The sequence below is a fragment of the Rhincodon typus genome, chromosome 15 (assembly GCF_021869965.1).
Source record: "Rhincodon typus isolate 14 chromosome 15, sRhiTyp1.1, whole genome shotgun sequence".
Taxonomy (NCBI): Eukaryota; Metazoa; Chordata; class Chondrichthyes; order Orectolobiformes; family Rhincodontidae; genus Rhincodon; species Rhincodon typus.
The window spans coordinates 27,039,672-27,060,909 of record NC_063346.1 but is presented as its reverse complement, the minus strand read 5'-3'; the positions used below and the strand labels follow the sequence as shown (position 1 = coordinate 27,060,909).

General features: G+C 40.3%; 1 protein-coding gene across 5 annotated transcripts in view; it reads left to right on the top strand.

Annotated features, from left to right (window-relative positions):
- Window positions 1–21,238, top strand: part of LOC109910807 (FA complementation group A) — an 87,732-nt gene that overhangs the window by 33,071 nt on the left and 33,423 nt on the right. For 4 of the 5 annotated variants that reach the window (XM_048605658.1, XM_048605656.1, XM_048605660.1 and 1 more), the window contains 15 exons: window positions 2,113–2,223; window positions 2,842–2,937; window positions 3,163–3,222; window positions 3,592–3,680; window positions 5,136–5,196; window positions 5,375–5,424; window positions 6,452–6,528; window positions 10,629–10,739; window positions 12,404–12,537; window positions 16,181–16,251; window positions 17,639–17,738; window positions 18,147–18,346; window positions 18,971–19,067; window positions 19,695–19,865; window positions 20,929–21,002. In XM_048605658.1, the coding sequence (XP_048461615.1) occupies window positions 2,113–2,223; window positions 2,842–2,937; window positions 3,163–3,222; window positions 3,592–3,680; window positions 5,136–5,196; window positions 5,375–5,424; window positions 6,452–6,528; window positions 10,629–10,739; window positions 12,404–12,537; window positions 16,181–16,251; window positions 17,639–17,738; window positions 18,147–18,346; window positions 18,971–19,067; window positions 19,695–19,865; window positions 20,929–21,002 (1,502 nt within the window). The remainder of the gene's footprint in view (window positions 1–2,112; window positions 2,224–2,841; window positions 2,938–3,162; window positions 3,223–3,591; window positions 3,681–5,135; window positions 5,197–5,374; window positions 5,425–6,451; window positions 6,529–10,628; window positions 10,740–12,403; window positions 12,538–16,180; window positions 16,252–17,638; window positions 17,739–18,146; window positions 18,347–18,970; window positions 19,068–19,694; window positions 19,866–20,928; window positions 21,003–21,238) is intronic. The other variant, XM_048605657.1, reaches the window with a different exon arrangement.

The window sequence follows — 21,238 nt, the reverse complement described above, 5'->3', positions numbered from 1 at the left end:
TCCTGTTGTCTAGGTCATTGTCTAGCTTTGATGCATAGCTCCTCTGACATTTGAGAATACCCTAATTTTAAAGGGGGCCTTGATCAATTCTTAGACAACAGAATAACTTGCTGCTTGCTTGCATAATTCGTAGTTTGTATGATTAGCTGAGGAAGCAATAACGTGACCCATGCAGGAAGACCTGGACAACATTCAGGATTGAGCTGATGAGTAGGAAGTGCATTTGCATCACATAAACACTAAATAGTGACCATCTCCATCAAGAGAGAATCTAACACTCTGCCCGTGACATTCGATGGCACTATCATCACTGAGCTGTTCGTTATCAACATCCTGGAAGGTTACCATTTAACCAGAAACTGAACTCTGGTGACAGGATATGTCACAGACCAGGAATCCTGCAACAAGTAACCTGTCTCCTATCTCCCCAAAGACTGGTCTCAATCTAAAAGGCATATGTCAAAAGTAATGAAATATCCTCCACATGTCTGAATAACAGAGCTCCAAAAACATTAAAAAAGTTTGATACCATCCAGGACAAACCAGCCTGTTTGATCAGGACCTTATACAGAGCCTTTTACATGCAAACCCTGCACCACTGGCACACAGTGGCAGCATTGTGTACCATCTGCAGGATGCACAGCAGCAACTTGCTAAACCTCCTTTGTCAGCACCTTCCAAACCTACTTCATCTACCAACTAGAAGGCCATTCCTTGACATTCAATGGCATTGCTATTGCTGAATTCCTCTATTATCAGTATTGTGGGGATTACCATTGACCTGGTAACTGAACCAGACTATCCTTATAAATACTGTGGCTACTAGATTAGGGCAGTGGTTAGGATTCCTGCAGCAAGTAACTTGCTTCTTGACTCCCCAAAGCTTTCCCACTACCACAAGTCAGGTGTGTGATTGGGTTACTCTCCATTTGCATGGATGAGTGCAGCTCCAATAGTACGCAAGAAGCTTGACACCATCCACGCAAAGCAGCCAATTTGATTGGCACCACATCGGTAAATGTTCACCACCAACATGCAGCAGCAGCAGAAGTGTGTACCATCTAGAGTTTCCACTGCAGCAACTCACCAAGGCTCTTCTAAACCCATGACCACATTAAACCCACTGCCTGTCTGGAAGGACGAAGAGTTGTAGATACATGGGAGCACCAGCAAGTGCAAGTTCCCCTCCATGCCACTCTCAATCCTGGCTTGAAAATAAAGCCAAATATTGTAGATGCTAGAAATCTGAAAGAAATAGATTTGGCAGCATCTGTGGAGAGAGCAACAAGGCTTGCCATAATCTGAAGGAGCTGTCAGACCTGCTTCACATGGGAACGTATTATGGAGAACCGGATGCGACCTGTAGTCTGAACCTCATTTTATTGCTATGTTTAATTTTGGTTATTCAAGATTCTCTTGACTACCCTTCTTACCTCCACGTTTTCTGACAGTTACACGCACAACAATTTAAATTGGCATATCAGTGGCTGAAAATGTTATTAAGTTGTGTTCTTAATTTGTACACCAATTGAAATACCCAATTTTAAACTGATAGTTCAGTTACAACTAGGTATTATATTGTATAACTGTGCACGATAACCACTCCATCCAGAAACCTTTTGTTTGGAAGCAACAGTTGTCCAGAAATAAATTTGAGCAGGTGGAGGTATTTTTTTTAATGCTATTGGCGTCATTTTGAGGCAGAACATTGATAGTGTAAACATGAAAGATACAGTATTTGGATACGTACAGCAACCTTCATTCCAGCTCGTAATGTTTTCATTGTTTGAGCTTTATCTATGGAGTTTTCCAGTTCACTAACTTTTGTCTGCACTTTGTAATATTCTATAGTCCTGTAAATTCCAAAATCCAGAAATAACTTTATTTCTAGTATTGTGCTGTAGAGAGCTCACAGTAAATTATATTCTTGATGATACTAGTGACTTGCACTGTACACTAGCTACAGTTTTACTAGCATTACATCTGTACAGTACTGGAGGATCGCTTAGATTCCGAGCAATTTTTTTTTAACATCACTTTGGTACAACGCTGGATCACATGTAGCACAAAATAGATGCAAGTTCCCAAATTCTGTTCTTTTTGTTTTATTAGAATTCCTTTGGGTCTGCGAGTGGTTACCATGCTAGTAGCAAGAAGTCGCTAATTTTCCTACTGAAATTTTTGACAGACCTGGTGCCATTTGAAACTGCACAGTATTTAAAGGTGAGAAGATTATTAATGACCAGGTAGAAGCACCAAGCCCGAGATCTAATATGGGTATTGTTGAGCTCTTTGTCCATTTATCTGTTTATTCTGCTGAGAAACAGGAAACCAGTTGCATTTAAAATGACCATAATTGTCTTTTGCTGTTTAAGTTAGTAAATATTACATCAGGGATTAATCAAAACTGCTGCCTGTCATTGTTCAGTATTGATAAACTAGTGCTGCAACCAGACTAAGCTCTGAGATGAGGAGATTGTCCTATGAGGCCTTGATTCCTTCAAATTTAGAAGATTGAGAGATAATCTGATTGAAACATATAAAGTCGTTAAGGGGTTTACAGAGACCGAGATGAAGAGAAATTTCTTCGCTAAGAGTTGTGAATTTTTGGTATTCTCTATCCCCCAGGGTTGTGGATGCTCTAGTGTTGACTATATTGAAGACAGTGTTTGTGATTTTTGGATACTAAGGAAATTTGGAGATTTGGGAAACACCCATAATAATATTAAATAGCAGAACAGAGTTGAGGGTTTAAATGGCTGCTTCCTCTGATTTTACGTGTTTCTAAGGTACACTGTTACAGTAGGAATGACGTTTGGCAACACTGTCTTTCTTGCACAGGTCCACATATTATATCCCCCTTACGTGGCATCAAAGTATCGCATTATGCTCCTGGAATATATCTCACTGGCTAAAACTCGACTTTCAGATCTCCAGGTTGGTCATGAAGCCAAGCTGCTAAACTGTGTGGGAGTTTCGCAGGATTGCTTAATTCATAGAGTAAAGGAGCTCTATTGAGTAGTATAGCACTTTCTTTCCTAAAATGATAAAAAATATGATAACAAAACTGTTGATATTTATATAAGCTACATTAAAAATAAGCACTGTGACTGACCAATCTAAGCCTTCCTTTCATTCTGAATTCTACACGTTTCTCTTTAGGTGTCAATTGAAGAGTTGGGTCTGTATGAGGACCTGTCAACAGCTAATGCTCCTCCTAAGGTTAGTCTAGAAATAGATGGATACAGGTTTCAATTGCATAACTGCCTGTGTCATGATGTCAGCCAGTGCTAATACTGATAAATTGTCTCATTCTATTCTTTACACTTCGTAATGAATTGGATTTTAATTGTTATTTTCTGAAAATTGAATACTTCAGAACTGAAACCTAACATTGCATCCAATGTAAAAACAAGGAATTTTAGATTCATACCTAGAATTTACAGAGGATCATTCATTCATTCATTTAATCATGGAAATATCTGATTTGTTACACGAAGCAGACCTGCAATATTTGAGGTAATTGTTGTATCTGAGAGAAGAAAATTGCGTCAGGTTTTGAATAATATTGTTTAACTTTATTTTCTGTAGCCCCAGTGTCAAGCCATGCAGGATGTTGAGAGAGCTATTCTGATTTTTGAAAACAGTGGAAAGATCCCATCTAGCGTAATGGAAGCAAGGTACATCACGGCTAGGTTCCAAATATTGAGATCTACTTCATACATTTGTGGAATAATTTATTGCTTTGTATACACTTTTATTTGCAAAAGTGAAAAAAGGAAACGAAGCTTGAAATTTCCAAATCCATCCTGTACATGATACTTGCCTGCTGTTCTATAGACCGCACTTGTACTGAGCTCCTCACTTCACAACTCTTCTATCAGGCCCCCATTCCAGCTGGCATTCTGCATCTTTACAAGTTGTCATTATTTACCCAAATCACACTCAACCAAAAACACATTGCTTACAAACAGCTGGCATAATTCAAAACTCCTTGAATGTGTCCATTGTTCCTAAAAAAAAATCTCCTATTTTTATGTTTATCATAATAAGCTCAATCTAACCAAAATCACATATCACACCCTCCGACTCTGGCCGTGGTACATTATACCTCTTTACCTTTCTACCATGTTTGAGATGGTTGATCATTTAAATCTATTCCAAATTCCCCTGGTCTCTTATCTTAGAGCATGGCCAGTCGTGGGATCTCCACCACCCCACCAACACCTTCCCCCTCCCCCAAACACACTTTCTCCCAAAAATCTGTTAAACTCTGAAATCCCATAATTATCACAATTTCCTTCTTTACAGGCTGTCCTTGGCAGCAGTGTCTGCGGATGTGAAGTCCGCATCCCTCTGTATACAGATAACAGTTTATATATCTAACCCATCTCTGATCCCCTCCGGTGCCTCTGTGCTGTCAGACTGTCCTCGCTTTGGTTGACCTGTAGTGACATTTAAATGTTGGGCAAACCAAAGCTGTTGCCTCTAGTTCTTTTCAGGTGACCATGATATAATCATATTTAATGTCACTGTTGTGGATGTTGATACAGTGGAAATGTGAATTCTGTTTTTAAAAAGGCAATATCAATTTATTTAAAATAAAACTAATCATGAAGCTGTTCTATTGTCATTAAAAATCCAACATCTTACTGGTTTCCTTGAGGAAGGAAAGGTTTGGTGCTTATCTGATCTATTTGTGATTACAGTCTCACACTAATGTCATTAAGACTTAACTGTCCCCTGAAGTGTCCAAATAAGACAATCAGTTTTATCAAGTCACTATCAGTCCATCAGGAAAGTGGAAATCTGAAATAAAAAACATAAAGTGCTGAAGAATCTCAGCAGATCTGGCAGCATCTGTGGAGAAAGAAGTAGAGTTAATGTTTCAAGCCTGGTATGACACAATAATTGCTGCCCATGCCAATATTCCAAGAATGAATGATGACTTTTTTTTAGAAACTGCTTTTCAAGAATTCTTTGTTCCTAACTCAGAAGTTGGGATTTCCAATTTCAAGGCCATACCCATCAACAATCAATATTTTTCATCTAATTTACTGATTTTACAATAGCTAGATAAGCTGTTTAAATTTCAAATGAGCAATAATTATACACATTTTTAAAATTTATTCCAGCATTTTCCGAAGGCCGTATTACTTGACAAGATTTTTGCCTGCTCTGCTTACCCCTCGTCTGGTTTGTGTTTCTTATATTTTAATATTTAAGCTCAACTGTGATGTTCTACAAAATGCATTGTGATCAATGAGTCATATTATATTGTGATAGTGCCATAATTAGTGGATCCTTGTTTATGGAATGAAATGCCTAATTAATCAATGTTATTGGTTGTGATTTGCTATATTGTCATTTACAGCTACCTCCTGCCCAGGACTCGCGAATGGTCTTCATTGATTCCCTCAAAAAGTAAGTGACCATTTCAAACTTGTATATAATGCAAAAATCTGGATTGGAATATTCAAAGGGACAAAACAACGGCTGAATAAAACTACCTTCATTTTAAGTCCCAGGCGCTAGGCTACCGTAATTCAGTGTTAATTAGAATTAGGATTTGCTTTATTGTCATGTGCACTCGAGTACAGAATTACAGGAGTACAGTGACAAGTTTACAATGTTGCTCCACGTGGCGCCATCTTCGGTACAAAGCTTAGACACAACACAGAGAAATAAGGGAGAAACAGTTACGTTACCTTGCAGTTATTCATAGTATAAGTTAGAAAAATAAGAAAATAAAGTTAGAAAGATAAAACATTACTGCCTTTCTATAAAGGGCCTGCAGTAAGTCAGCGCGGTCACTTCCACATGTGGTCTGACTGGGCTCACAAGCCACTGGCCGCCCCCACTGGTCCCAGCCCAACAACCGTCCCTGCTCCACTCGGGCCTTGGGCCGCTCTGTGTTGCTGTTCTGAGGTAAGTCTTTCGAAAACACTTAAAAGAGACGGGAAGGCCGAGAAAAGAAAAAATCAGACAGAATGGACAAGCTCTGGGCTGAGGAGCCTGGATGCTGTCTGCTCTGCCGCTGCTATCTTGTAATGGTCAATCTGAACCCGGTCAACCTTCAGCCTATCCTTTACCACAAAGGTATGGGAACCAATTGATTGGGGCCTATTGTGTCTATTTGTTCCAAGTTAAATTTATGGTGCTATCCCCCAGAAAGTCTGTTTGACACAATTCATGAGGACATGAACATTCTGTCCATCATAAAAACATTGTACATCTCTAACTGTAAGAGTATTAGGTCAACTGCTGCCACTTTTTATTATTTAAAGAGACATTATTCTGATCTCAAGATGCAAAAAGCACTGCAATTAATGTTTTGTATCATTCAGTTAGATGACAAAAAGTTGATAACTCTTATTAGAATTTCTTCTAATTTTGGTCCTTCATTACCTTGACCTTTGTAGTTGGTGACAGTCTCTTTTGTTTCGACCAGAGCAGATAAAATACCAGAGAATCTGTACACGAACTACATTCATGCATGTGAAAGAGAGAAACAGGGCGAGAAACAAGGTAAGGAGTGCGAGTGTGTGAGTAAAATATATTTTGTGCCTTTGCATGTGCTGTGAAAGCATGTTATGTAACCTGTTAAATTCAGTGAATGTTACCTGTGTGCCCCATTCTACTGCACCTGAAGTCCTCATGTTGAGTATCAAAGTTTTTTTGTTGCAGATTATGTTAAAACCCTTCAATATTGATGATTCCTATTGCTCCGTTTCTGAAGAATTCTCAGCTGTTTATCTCCTTTCTGTTCCCATTTCCCGGTTTCCCTGATAAATCTTTAATGAATAAGTTATTGTGAAAAATCAAAGCATTTGGAATTGATGATACTATACTGCCTGGATTGGGAATTGTTGAGCAGACGGGAAACAGATTCAGAGTAAAAGGGCTGTTTTTGAGCAGTTACAAGTGGGACACTCTAAGGCTTGAGTGCCAAGTTATTCACAAAACATAACAATGATTTGAATGAGGAAATCAAAAGTAATATTCCCAAGTTTGCTGATGACACAAAACTATGTGGGAGTCCTGAGGAGGATGTAAATTGGCTTCAGGGCATCTTAGACAAGTTGAGTCAGTGGGCATATGCCTGGCAAGTGCAGTATAACACAAATAAGTGTGAGGTTTTCCATTTTGTTAGGAAAAATAGATATTATTTCAATGGTGATGCACTGGGAAGTGTTGATGTCCGGAGGCCACCTGGGTGTCCTTGTACACTGGTCATTGAAAGCAAGCATGCATGTGCGGCAGGCAATTAGAAAGGAAGTAGTCTGTTGGCCTTCGTTGCAAGAAGTTTAAGGAGCAAGGAAATTTTGTTGCAGCTGTACAGGGCCTTGGTGAGACCACACCTGGAGCATTGTTTTAAAGTTTTGGCCTCCTTACCTAAGATAAGATATACTTGCCATTAGAGAGGTGGATGCAATGAAAGTTCCCCAGATTCCTGGATGGCAGCTTTGACGTACGAAGAGGCATTAGAATGACTGGGCCTGTATTCACTGGAGAATGAGGTGAAGAATCTAATTGAAACGTATGACAATCTGACAAGGCTGGACAGACTGGGTGTAGAGATGATGTTTTTCCTGGCCAGGGGTCCTAGAACAAGGGGTCACAATCTTAAGATACCTGATAGGCCATTTTGAACTGAAATGAGGAGACCTTTCATCATCCAGAGGGTGGTGGGGAGGTGCAGTCACTGAATGTGATAAAAAAAAATAGATTTCCAAAAGTTAAAACTGTCAAGGGAAATGGGGAGAGCATGGAAGTATGGTGTTAGAGGATCGATCGTATGGAATGGTAGAACAGGGTTGATGGGCTGAATAGCCTACTGCTGCTCCCATTTCTAGGTTTCTATTGCCTGTGATTGAACCTGATAAAATTGCTGCTGCACTGCATGGTTACCCTACTTGTTGAAACAACTGTCAAATATATCTCGAAATACCCAATCAAAGCTCCCTCGTTCCAAGTTTCAAAAATCCACAGGCCATTCCTTCCTCTTCCCCACCAATATTAATAGACTGGTGAAGAGCCATACTGGATGTTTCTCACTCCTCCACAGATGCTGACAGACCTGTTGAGTTTCTCCAGCATTTTCTGTGTTAGTTAATGGGCTAAACTTGGACTGCCTCCTGTTACAAATACAAAAAGTGGTGGAAGTATACAACAAGTCAGACACAGGTAACATTTTAGGTCTGTGTCCTTTCATTAGGACCAGCGTTCCCTCTAAGTGGTGCAAATCTAATATCCCATACATTGCCTTTGGGTTTCAGAGGTCGCTGCCATGCATGGTCCTTTTGGTCCAAAGAAAATGTTAGAAGGTGTATTGATCAGGTTCCAAATAACTCTATTTCTTTCACCAAAGGTATTGCCAGACCGTCTGAGCATTTTAGAATCATAGAATCCTACAGCACGGCAACAGGCCCTTTGGCCTGTCGCCGTGCTGTAGGACTCTATGATTCTAAAACTGCTCAAGCTGACCAATGTCCATCCATGCAAACCCCGTTCCCCTGCACTTGGCCCATATCCTTCTAAACCTTTCCTATTCATGTATTTGTCCAAACGCCTTGTAAATGTTGTTAACGTACCTGCCTCAACCATGTCCACTGGCATCTCATTCCATGTGCGTACCAGCGTCTGTGTTTAAAAAAAAAAAAAAAAAAATGCCCCTCCGGTCCCCATGTATTCTTTCCCCTCTTACCTTAAACTGATGTCCTCTAGTCCTCGATTCCCCAACCTTGGGAAAAAGACTGAGTGCATTCAGCCTGTCCATGCCACTCCTGGTCTTATACACTTCTATAAGATCCTCCTTCAGTCTCCTACGCTCTAAAGAAAAAAAAGTCCCAGCTTGTCCAATCTCTCCTTATAACTCAGTCCCTTGAGTCCTGGCATCATCCTTATAAATTTCTTCCGCACTCTTTCCAGTTTAATAACTTACTCCTATAGCAAGGTGACCAAAACTGAACACAATACTCCAAGTGCGGCCTCACCAACATTCTGTACAATTGCAACATAACCTCCCAACTTCTATACTCAATGCCCTGGCTGATGAAGGCCAGTGTGCCAAAAGCCGCCTTCACTGTCCTGTCTACCTGTGACTCCACTTTGACAGAACCGTGCACCTGACCCCTGTTCCACAACACTCCATAGGGCCCTACCATTGACCAGGAAGCTCCTACCTTGATTTGACTTCCCAAAATGCAACACCCCACACTTATCTATATTAAACTCCATTTGCCATTTCTTGGCCCACTTCCCCAGTTGATGGAAATCCTGCTGCAATTTCTGATAACCTTCCTCACTGTCCATGATACTTTGTATTTTAGTGTCATCTGCAAACTACTAATCCTGCCTTGTAAAGTCTCATCCAAATCATTGATATAAATAACAAACAGCAATGGACCCAGCACCGACCCCTGAGGCACACCACTAGTCATAGGCCTCCAGTCCGACAAGCATCCTTTCACTATTACTAAATAAAAACTGACAGAACAGCGGATACGGTAAATCAGGATCAAAAACAAAGTTGATGGAAAAGCTGAGCAGATCTGGCAGCATCTGTGAAGAAAAAAATCAGAGTTAATGTTTCCGGAAACGTTAACTTTGTCTTTTCCTTCACAGATGCTGCCAGATCTGCTGAGCTTTTCCAGCAACTTTGTTTTTGTTTCACTATAACTGTCGGCTTCCTACCATCAAGCCAATTGTGTATCCAATTTGTCAGTCCTCGTGGTTTTCATGCGATCTAACCTTCCAGGGCAGCCTACCATGTGGAGGCATATCAAACCTTATCAACCTTATCATTTTCTGATTTTATTTCAGATTTCCAGCATCTGCAGTATGTTACTTTTCTTTGCCTGCTTCCTATTGGGCAGTACCCGCTAAAATAGCCACTGATGATTCACAACGAGGCAGTGAATCTCTCTTGTCCCTCTCAATGGGACATCACAGACCACATTCTTAACACCCTTGTTTATCTGCCCTCCCATAAACGACTTTTCAAAATTCGTCACTAGAACCTGACAAAGCATCGCTTCTTAATTGTAGCTCTTCACACCTCCCCCATGAAGCAGCAGTTCAACCTCAAGCAGAAGATGGAGAGGGGAGGGAAGGGCTAAGAGAGATGAAGAGTGTGAAATGGGATTAAGGAAAGAAATAGGGTGAACGGTAATATCACAATGACTCCATTTCTACCTTGCCTTTTTAAAGGTACACACTCAAGTTTGTATTCTGCCTTCCCTTCCTCTTTCTTCCCTTATTTGTCTATCTCTTCCTCTTTCTTCTGACTTTCTAGCTACCTCTTCTCCTCCCAGCTTCATCTCCTCCCCACCCTCCTGCCATTCTACCTCCCCCTTCCTCTTTTCTCTTCCCTAGTCTCCCTGCCCTCCTTCATCCCTCAATAATGTGGTTTATTTTAAAAATTGCAAAGTTTATAGATGAAAGGTATCCTTAACCAAATACATTAAGTACTCACTTTGTGCAGACCCATTTATGACTGGTTGTGTGGGCTGTATAATCTCATGCTGGTATATTGATGTTATTTTTACCAGAAATCCAGACATTTAAATCAATGTTATATAACCTGGCAGTAAATATTGCTTTTTATCCGCTTCTTGTTTTGGAAGCAGACGTTTCCATGTCTGAGGAAATGCAGCATCCAATGGAACCACTTAGAGTCCTGACGACTGCTCTTGAAGAGCTGAGCAAAGTTGTTACTGAGCCAAGCGATAGTGGTGGTACGTGCACGATGTTGATAGAATGACAATCACGAGCAATCAAGATGGGGCTCACTGAGTTTATTTCTTTCTCAATCTTTCACTTCTCAAGCCTAGGTGCATCTTTCAAAGCTAATTACATCTGTACTTTTAAGAGGGCATTGGAGATTGTTTGGCAGCAAAATAAATTGAGGGATAAGTTAACAAATTGTTTATGCTTTATAACATGTTAGGAAGATTTTGATGTTCCCATTGACCTGAAGGGCTGTGCTAACAGAAATATAACTTTTGGTGCGATCATCCAAGCCGTCCAAGGCTAAGAACAGTTCACATGTCTTGGTTGGATGTTGTGAGTTAGGCTGATGAGCAGTCCACATAAAAATGCCTTTCATTATGGAGTCAGCCATCTTGTTTCTGGACTGTGTTACAGATATGAGGTATAGCCACAAAGAAGAAAGAACTTGTATTTATACTGCATATTTCACAGTTTTGGGACAGCCTGTTAAATAACTTTTGGAGTGTAGTCACTGTTATGGCATAGGAAACATGGCAATCAGTTTGCACACAGCATGATCCCACAAACAGCAGTGAAATACACTTCTTTTTCACTTCTGTCAACTGAGCTTTGAATATTGGCCAAAGTGGCTGCCATATTTGCTGCATTATATCAGTGACCTCAAGAAGCAGTTCATTGGCTGTAAAGTGCTTTGGAATACACTGCGATGATGAAAAGTTCTAATTGAATGCAGGTCTGTCTTTCTTGAACAAACAATCTTCTGATTGGGAGATCAATGTGTTACCTAGTGAATCCCAGCTGACACAATGGAGTCCAATATCATGGTCTGAACAGTTAGCAACAGACTTTAGTTTAGAGTACAGAGGAGATCATTTTCCTAGGACTGAGCAATTAAAGAAAACTGACTAAAAATGTACCATATTTCATGTCCTACATGATTCTAACATAGAATAGATCATAATTAATTAGTGTCAAAACAGATCTTTTTCTTAATGGGATAACAAGGTGTAGAGCTGGATGAACACAGCAGGCCAAGCAGCATCAGAAGAGCAGGAAAGCTGACGTTTCGGGCCTAGACCCTCCTTCAGAAATGGGGGAGGGGGAAGGGGATTCTGAAATAAATCGGGAGAGAGGGGGAGGCGGATAGAAGACGGATAGAGGAGAAGATAGGAGACAGACAGGTCAAAGAGGTGGGGATGGAGCCCGTAAAGGTGAGTGTAGGTGGGGAGGTAGGGAGGAGATAGGTCAGTCTAGGGAGGACGGACAGGTCAAGGGGGCGGGATGAGGTTAGTAGGTAAGAGATGGGTGTGGGGCTTGAGGTGGGAGGAGTGGATAGGTGGGAGGAAGGACAGGTTAGGGAGGCGGGGACAAGCTGGGCTGGTTTTGGGATGCGGCCGGGGGAGGGGAGATTTTGAAGCTTGTGAAGTCCACATTGATACCATTGGGCTGCAGGGTTCCCAAGCGGAATATGAGGTGCTGTTCCTGCAATCTTCGGGTGGCATCGTTGTAGCATTGCAGGTAGCTTGTGAAGTCCACATTGATACCAAAACTTCTCAGATTCTCCAGCATCTGCAGTTCCTACTATCTCTTTTTCTTAATGCATCTTCACTTGAACAGAAATTAATGATTAATGCATTTATTTGTGTTAATGATACAAATCTTTTTCTAGTTGTTTCTGCTCAAATAGCTGTAATCTTTGGCCAACTGAAAACTATGGTAGACACTGATGATGATTGCACTGCAATGGATAAACCAATCCAATTAGAAACTGCTGTACATGAATTGGCTCCTGTTGAATTAGAGGTGAGTGTTCTTTTGGAGGTCATGTTATAGTAATGGGCATATATGTACTGTGTGGATATGCATGCATTGAACAAGGTGCATCTAACATTTTTTTCATATGAAATTTTTGGTGGTGATGTATACTGTTGTTTTTTATTTACTTAGATATTTATTTTGTATAAATGTTCCCCTGTGACAATGGGATCATTTTCCATATTCTACTCACCCTAAACAACTTCCATCTGTATTGTGGTATATGCAATCAGTAATGGTGTCTGATTTTCAAACCCTGTTACCCATCAATGTAAAGATTAAAATAGTTTGGCCATGGCACAGTTCTTCCTGAGCACTTGTCTTCAGAGGGCCTGCAAAGAAATCCCTCCCAAAAAAATTCTGTTCTAAATGTTTGTGTTAAAATTCAGATAATTTTAAAAATGGACAATGTTGCTGGACTCTCAAAATGGCTGAGGCTGGTTGTATTTCCAGGAGCTCCTCAGCCTCCAAAAGACTTGCCAGATAAAGCTGACATAAAGGGCTTGGATATAAGCTGCCTGTCTCCAGCAAGTTCAGCAAAAAAAATATCAAAACTCATTACAGGTTGTTCTCCTACACCGCGATAGTTGCGTTCTTATGCTATAGAAAGTCCGCATTGAAAATCTCATTAGAGGGGTATTGTTATACCTATAGAGCAGAACATTTGTGTTATCCAAACAGCGATTACTATTCACCTATCACGTTACAGACAATTTGCATTAACGAAACACACATTATAGCAGAACTACCTGCTTTTATTACAGTGAACACTAATGCTGTTACAATTAGCTCTTTATCTTGTAATAGAAAACCTTGTGGGGGTTAGCTTTCTGGCCTTCCAAATAGCCCACTGAGCAAACAAAATACCTGTTTTTATCACATGACTGAAATCAGAATTTGACAAATGTTTTTTATTAATCCAAGGTATGTTGTTGTTACTGGTTATACCAGTATTTATTTCTGGTCCCTCACTTCCCTTGAGAAGATAGTGATGATCTGCAGCCTTGAATCACTATAGTTCATTTGGAATAGGCAGATCCACAATGCCATTAGGGAGGGAATTCTAGGATTTTGAACTAGCGATACTGAAAGAATGGCAATATATTTCCAAGTCAGAATGGTGAGTGGTTGGAGGGGAATTTGCAGGTGATGATGTTCCCATGTATCTGCTGCACTTGTCCTTCCAGGTGGTAGTCACGCATTTGGAAGGTGCAATCTAAGGTGCCGTGGGGATCTTGTGCTGAGCAGCTTATAGATGCTGCACACTATTACAAGTGAGCCTTAGCAATGGAGGGCATAAATGGCACCATGTTCACAAACTATCAAGTGGCCTTCTTTTCTTAGATGGTGTCAGGCTTCTTGAGAGTGTTGTTGGAGCTCCACCCATTCAGGCAAGTGGAGAGTATTTCATCTGTTAAGTGGCCCTGGTGGAATCCAAAACTGGGTGTCACTGAACAGTTTGTTGCTAAGCTTGATAGTCACTGCTTGATAGCACTGTTGATAACATTTTCTATCATTTTACTGATGATCTAGAATAGACTGATGGGGTGGTAATTGGCTGAGTTGGATTTGTCCTGCTTTATATGTACTAGACACACCTGGGCGATTTTCCACATTGTCAGTTAAATGCCAATGTTGTAACTTTACTGGAACTGTTTGTCCAGGTGTGAGGCAGGTTCTGAAGCCTGAGTCTTCAGTACTATTGCCAGAATGTTGTCGGGGCCCTTAGCCTTTGCAATATCCAGTGCCTCCACTGTTTCATGATATCACTTGGAATTGGAATTGGTTGAAGACTGACATCTGTGATGCTGGGGCCTCTGGAGGAGGCCGAGATGGATGATCCATTCAACACTTCTGGCTGAAGATTAATGCAGAATGCTTCAGCCTTATGTTTTACCCTCCCCCATCATTGAGGATGGGGATATTTGTGGAGTTGCCTCCTTCAGTGAATTGTTTAATTGTCTATGACCATTCATGACTGGATGTTGATGAACTGCAGGTCATCGATCTGATCTGTTGGCTGACGGATTACTTAGCTCTGTCTATCACTTGCTGTTTTTGCTGTTTGGCAAAAAGTCTATTTGTGCAAGTAGTCCTGTTTTGTATCTTCATCAAGTTGACATCTTATTTTTACATTTGCCTGATGCTGCTTCTGGCATACTCTTCTGCACTGTCTACTGAACCAGTTTTCATCTCCTGGCTTAATGGTAACTGCAGAATGGGGAATATGCCAGGCCTAAGGTTGCAGATTGTGGTTGTTTTTCCCATTTATTGGTTCCCTTGTTACTTGCTGTAGACCCAGTCTAGTGGCTGTGTCCTTTTGGACTCGACCAGCTCAGTCAGTAATGATGCTGCCGAGATAATCTTGATTTGGACATTGTGTTCCCCAACCCAGAGTATGTACTGTACCCTTGCTACCCTCAATGCTTCCTCCAAGTGGTGTTCAACATGGTGGAGTACTGATTTATCAGTGGACGAGGGTGCTGTAGGTACTAGTCAGCAAGAGATTTCCTTCTCCATGGGTGACCTGATGCCATGAAACTTCGTTGGGTCCAGAGTCAATGTTGAAGATTTCCTGGGCAACTCCCTCACAGTTGTATATTACTGTGCTGCCACCTGCTACATCTGCCCTACTGGTGGGACAGGACATACCTAAGGATGGTGATGATAGTATCATGAACATTGTGTGTACAATATGATTCTTTGAGTATGACTGTGTCAGGCTGTTGCTTGAATCGTCTGTGGGACAGCTCTCCCAATTTTGGCGCGAGCCGCAAATGATGGTAAGGAGGACTTTGCAGGGTTGTCAGGGCTGTGTTTGTCCTTGTCCTTCCCAGAGCCTCAGCCACTGCCAGAAGGTCTGTCTGGTTTCGTTTTTCCTTTGTGTTGAAACTTTACTGGTTGACACAACTGAATGGCTTGCTAGAGACAGAAAGGACTGCAGATGCTGGAAGCTACAGTCAAAAAGTGTGGAGCTGGAAAAGTACAGCAGGTCAGACAGCATCCGAGGAGTAGGAAAGTCAACATTTCAGGTCGGAATCCTTCTGGCTTGCTGGACTATTTCAGAGGGCAGTTTATGAATAAATCACATGTCTCTGATTCCAGAGCCACATGTAGACCAGACCAGGACACCGGAGAAGCAGATGGAGTTTTGTATCACCTGACAGTGATTTCATGGCCATTGGTAGACTACTAGTTCTATTCTAAGTTATCCAGGTCTCTGGGTTACTAGTCCAGCAATAACACCACGAGGCTATCGCCTACACAGTATAGAGTTATAAGTGGTTCGGTTTGATTCACGTGAGTTGGGAAGAGGCGAGAAGAATTTGAGTGATTGGGAAAGGTTAAAGAAAGAGTGTGATTGAGAAAGTCATTCGTGTTTTATGAACTGATCCATATATTTGATATTTTGTCTTGCAAGTATTGTTGTCATTAGTTTCAAAGCATTTTGGATCTTCTCTACTATAGAAATCCATAAGGTGTGTACAGTATTCAGATTGAGAATACCGGCTATTTCTGGTGTCATTATATAATTATAGTTATACTACGATACAATTGTTGTAATGTAATGTGTGTTTCTAGCCAAGGCAAGTTTTTCAAGAGTGCTGTTAGAATTTGTTTTCTCTTGTAGGTCAGAGATCTTCTATTAAAGAGCTTTTGTCAGACATTTATTACAGCAACAAACTTCAGCCCACCCCAGAGGTAAGGTGCAGCAGTGAATGAAATGGCAATGAACTTGGGTTAATTGAATGACAGGCTAAACACCTCTTGTGTAATTCATTAGGAATCAATTTTGTTTTTTTTTAAATACACTAGAAGTGAGCAAAAGTCATAATATGTGTTTGCCGCCTAGTACTATCTTCCAACTTGAGTATCTGCTATTTCTAACTGAAAACAATTACTTCAAAATAAAAATATATACTAGTGTTGACATTTGAGAACAAATTATCAAGGTCTGTCTTTGATTCCAGCATAATCGGTTGGTTTTTAACAGCTCTCTTTTTGAGCCATGTTTTCAGCAGGGCAGGGGCACCTAACACAGGGCTGTGTCCCAGCAAGTCATTATCTTACAGCCTGACTCCCATCCCCACTAGATAGATGAATGGGCCTTGAAATCAGCAGCCTGCCCACCATTTTAAATCAATTAAATAACAGGCAGTTGAACATGTTATCAAGACATAACATGGGCAGCTGAATGGGTTTATTTTAAACTTAGTGAAAACAGGTGGGGAGGTTGTCACCATTTAGGAATGTCCCCTGTGTGTATCAGGGGTCACCTGTTTCCCCATTCTTCCTTGCTCTCACTAACTCTCAAAAGCTCACATGGCACTATTCAAAACCAGAGCGGAGTAGTTCTCCCTAATCTTCTGGCTAATGATTATTCTTCAAACCATTCCACTGAGGAAAAGCTCAGCAGGTCTGGCAGCATCTGTGAAGGAAAAAATAGAGTTAGCGTTTCGGGTCCGGTGACCCTTCCTCAGAACTGGACCTGAAATGTTAACTCTGTTTTTTTTCGTCACAGATGCTGCCAGACCTGCTGAGCTTTTCCAGCAACTTCTGTTTTTTTTCCTGATTTACAGCATCCGCAGTTCTTTTGGTCTTTAATTACTGTGAGGAAACTAGTTGCCTACTCATTGAGTTATTGTGGACATTTTGGCTGCTGCATATCAAACAGTGCCCGCACTTCAAATATGTTGTAAACCTCAATGGTTGTTAAGGATACAAAAACAAGGAGGAATTCTGTTGCCTTGCAATCATCCCCGTTTATCTGTTATTCTATGTACTGCACACTGTGGTAGTTTTCATTATGAACCATAGACTTTCTACACATGGAGCCGAAGACTTTGAGGTTAAAAAGAAAAAAAAATACAAATGCTGTGAATGTGAAATCAAAACACTAAATTCTGGAGATACGATATATCTCTAATGGCTCCTGAAAAATGAAAAATGGGTTCATGTTTTCAGATCTTTTCAGTTGTTGCAGAGGGTTCTTCCCGAAACAATCTAGTGTATCACTTGTTAGCTGCTGACATTTTTATTTCTGTTTCTTATGCGTGTCCACCTAATACATATATTTTTGTGTTTGCAGAAAAGGAGAATGGGCCTCCCTGTTTGTGAAAATGTTGTGTGGCCACAGAAAACTTTTAAATGCAGTTCTTACACGAGTCCTGCATTTGATCACTCGTCAGGTAAGAAAACAGCACATTGTCTGCACCAATTTACTTATTAAGAAAAAAGACTAAAAGGAATCTATTTTTTTTTGCTGGAGGCATGAATGGTCATTATCCTAATACCGCTAACTCTCAAAACGTAGAGCCTCGGGTACTTGGGAATATCAAAATAAAGAATACAATGCTATTACTTCAGTAAATGTTTAATTATTTCTACCAGATAAAATGCGTCTACTTTGATGATATTATTGTGGCCCCTGCACCACTAAGATAATCTGTTGACCACTGTTGCATGTCAGACTTCAAACTTCACACTTTGCTATTATTACTCGAGATAATAAGATAATAATTAGGATTTGAATACCTTGGAATTTATACAGGACATGTGTTTTGTATAATTACAGTCCATACATGTTTTTCTTTAAGGGTTCTTCTCTTGCTGATGTTCACATTTTGGGATTGGCTGCTTTCACAGTTCATCTACACATCTTGCAGCTCATGCTATTACCAGTGAATTCCACTGGACGTTTAGCAGAGTCAGCCGGTCAAGAAGGACTTCCCTTTGCTGAGTACCTAAACCAGTTTTTGATCTGTAGGACTGGAGAACTTTTAACATTCTGTATGAGGTAAATGAACAATCCTGCTTTAAAGGGTTCCGCACAGAGATCAATGAAGCAGAAGTGCAAAGCCATGAAATTTGGTGAGACAAAGATAGAAATGCAAATTCCTAGTTGGAATACACTGAAAATACCAGAGTTGGAGAGATACTGGTGGGTAGGCCTCGAATAGCATTACCCTTCTTCCCATGAGGTAAAGTAAGCAAAATGTACAACCTACAAATCAATTTTGGAAATTATTTTTCTTTAAAATGTTTTGCATTCAGAGAGAGTATATCTGGCAGAACTGGCCATGCTACTAGCCAAGCTGCTGATATCAACCAGACAAAGCTGCAAATGGGAACATTTGTTGCATTATTCCTATTAGATTGTGTATCCTATTGTAATGTATTGACCATGCTGTATAAATCAGCATTTGATTTCAATTTCAGCTGTAACGTATTAATGGTTCACCAATTATATGCTTCCCTTAGATTGAAAGTCATTAGAAAAGCTGTATGGAAGTGCATCATATGCACCAGATTTTGTGATGCGTGTCCTTGCCTTGTTACTGCACAATCTGTGTACCTGTGTGTGAAAACTATTTGAGAACATGACCCACTTTATTAACTTAATGCTTCTATTTTCTGACAGGTTTTGTACAGCAGCAGTTGCTTATGCCATCAGCTTGTCACCATCGTCATCAATTGACATAATAAAACTCTCTGTTCCTTCTGGATTCGTCCAAAAGGTGAAGTATTTTGTGAGCAAGTAAATGGCTTTACCTAGTCCTTTGACTTACTATACAAGTAATTGATTGTCTTCCTCTTGTTTGGAAATCTGGTATACAGTTATTTCCAAGTGCATATAATTACTTTTGAAAGTGTTTTAAAAGGAGCAACACTTGCACCTTACTTAGAAGTATTTGATTTTTTTATGGCTATGTGTCTCTAGAAGGTATCTGTGCCTTATGTGTGCAGGGTAGGTAACAGTGAGATTCTTCAATGAACTAGTCTGAAAATTCTCAATGAGCTGTGTGGAATCTAAATTAGTGATTAAAAGTTCACTTAGATCTAAATTTTCCAACCCTAACCCTTCCTGCCATGTCCACTGAGTAACCTCAGGAAAGGTACAGCTGCGTGCCTTCATATATTTCAATGCTGGATCTATCGACAAGGTACCAATTTAGTGAAACTTGTAAAGGAACAGGGCAAATCAGACAACAATTTACATCTTTTCACTTTTATCTGCACATGTGCAGATGCACATGTTTGCTGTCAAGGTTGACTCCAGAATAATGGTGTGTGCTGGTAGCCTCACCATCATTTCTATTGTAAAATCTGGGTCACCAATTCACTGGAGTTTTCTTTACTTTTAGCTGCAGTATATAGTTCCACGATTGATTCCAGAAGCTCGGCAGGAACAAGAGACAGTAATGGAACCCATGTGGCATAATCTTGTTGACCTTCATTTGAATTGGAAAACTGCAGTTCTTTCATTGTTTAAACACCGTACATTCAAGGAGCTTATGAAGATGAAAGAACTCCAGGTAACTGAATGTACCTCTCCAGACTGAGTTTATCTGGAGGTGTTTGATTTTTTTTTTTGGTAAAATAGCCTTAATCCACAGTTACCACTGCTATCTGTCAACTGAATTATGATATTTTAAATAAAAAATGTACAGTCTTAATTTTAAACTGGTTTGGTGCAGTGGAGTAAAGCAAGTTATAGAATATCCTGATAGTTTGATTTGCACTCTATCCTATTTCTTACAATTAAAAAGGCAATTGGACCAAGTGTAAAGTAGACTTCCAATTTGCTATTGCCTCTTGGAAGCATCCTCCATTTTAACCTCTGCACCAATGGTTATGCAGTAATGCATTTAAACATTTGTACCAAGACTAAGTTTTTTTTGTCCCGGACATTATCCGATGTAGTAATAATAGAGCAAACCTGTTTCTATATTTATTGAACAAAGTGAATTCTTCTGCAAACTTAACAAACAGTAATAAGCGAAGAAAGTATTAAGGACGGCATAGTTGCTCAGTGGTTAGCACCGCTGCCTCAAAGTGCTAGGGAGCCAAGTTTGATTTCAGCCTTGGGTGACTGTATGGAGTTTGCACCTTTTCCCTGTGTCTGCATCGATTTCCTCCCATGGTCCAAAGATGTGTAGGTTAGGTGGATTGGCCGTGCTAAATTACCATAGTGTCCAGGAATGTGCAGGCTAGGCGGATTAGTCATGGGAAATGTGGGGTTACAATGATAGGGTGGAGGTCTGTGTCTGGGTGGGATGCCCTTCGAAGGCTTGGTGCCAACTCAGTGGGTTGACTGGCCTCTTCTACACTGTAGGGGTTCTATGATTCTACGTTCAATCAACTTTGGAAAATGATAAAAGGACAGAGTTTCATCAGTGACCTGACTATAGCTTTGATACTGGCAGATTGTTTATGTTACAATTAGTTGTTGTTATCCTATATTTGCCCAATAAAATGTTAAGAAGCTCAAAGTATAGTTGAGTAAATATTTATTTTAATATATATGAAGGTGTTAGATGTATATAATATTAAGTTTAAAAGGAAATGTCATACCTAACTCTTTCATCCCATTTCTAGTTGACGTTCCATGAGTGGTTGATGTCTGAACTGGCTGTCCAACCAGACAAAGATCTACTATCTGACCTGGACAGGTAAATATCCTCGATGAGTCAAGCATAAGCTTGGCAAATGGTTTCTGTCTCCTCGGAATGTAGAATACCAAGCTGCTATCAGTTGTCAAAATTTAAGTAGAAGAACAACGCCATGGACTTGAAACTTGTCTCAGCTGATTCACTGTGAAAATGGACAGAATTGGATTCACCACCCTTTCCAAGCAGCGTCGGATTTTTAATTTTATTGACTGTAATGGAACTGAATGTAACAGACA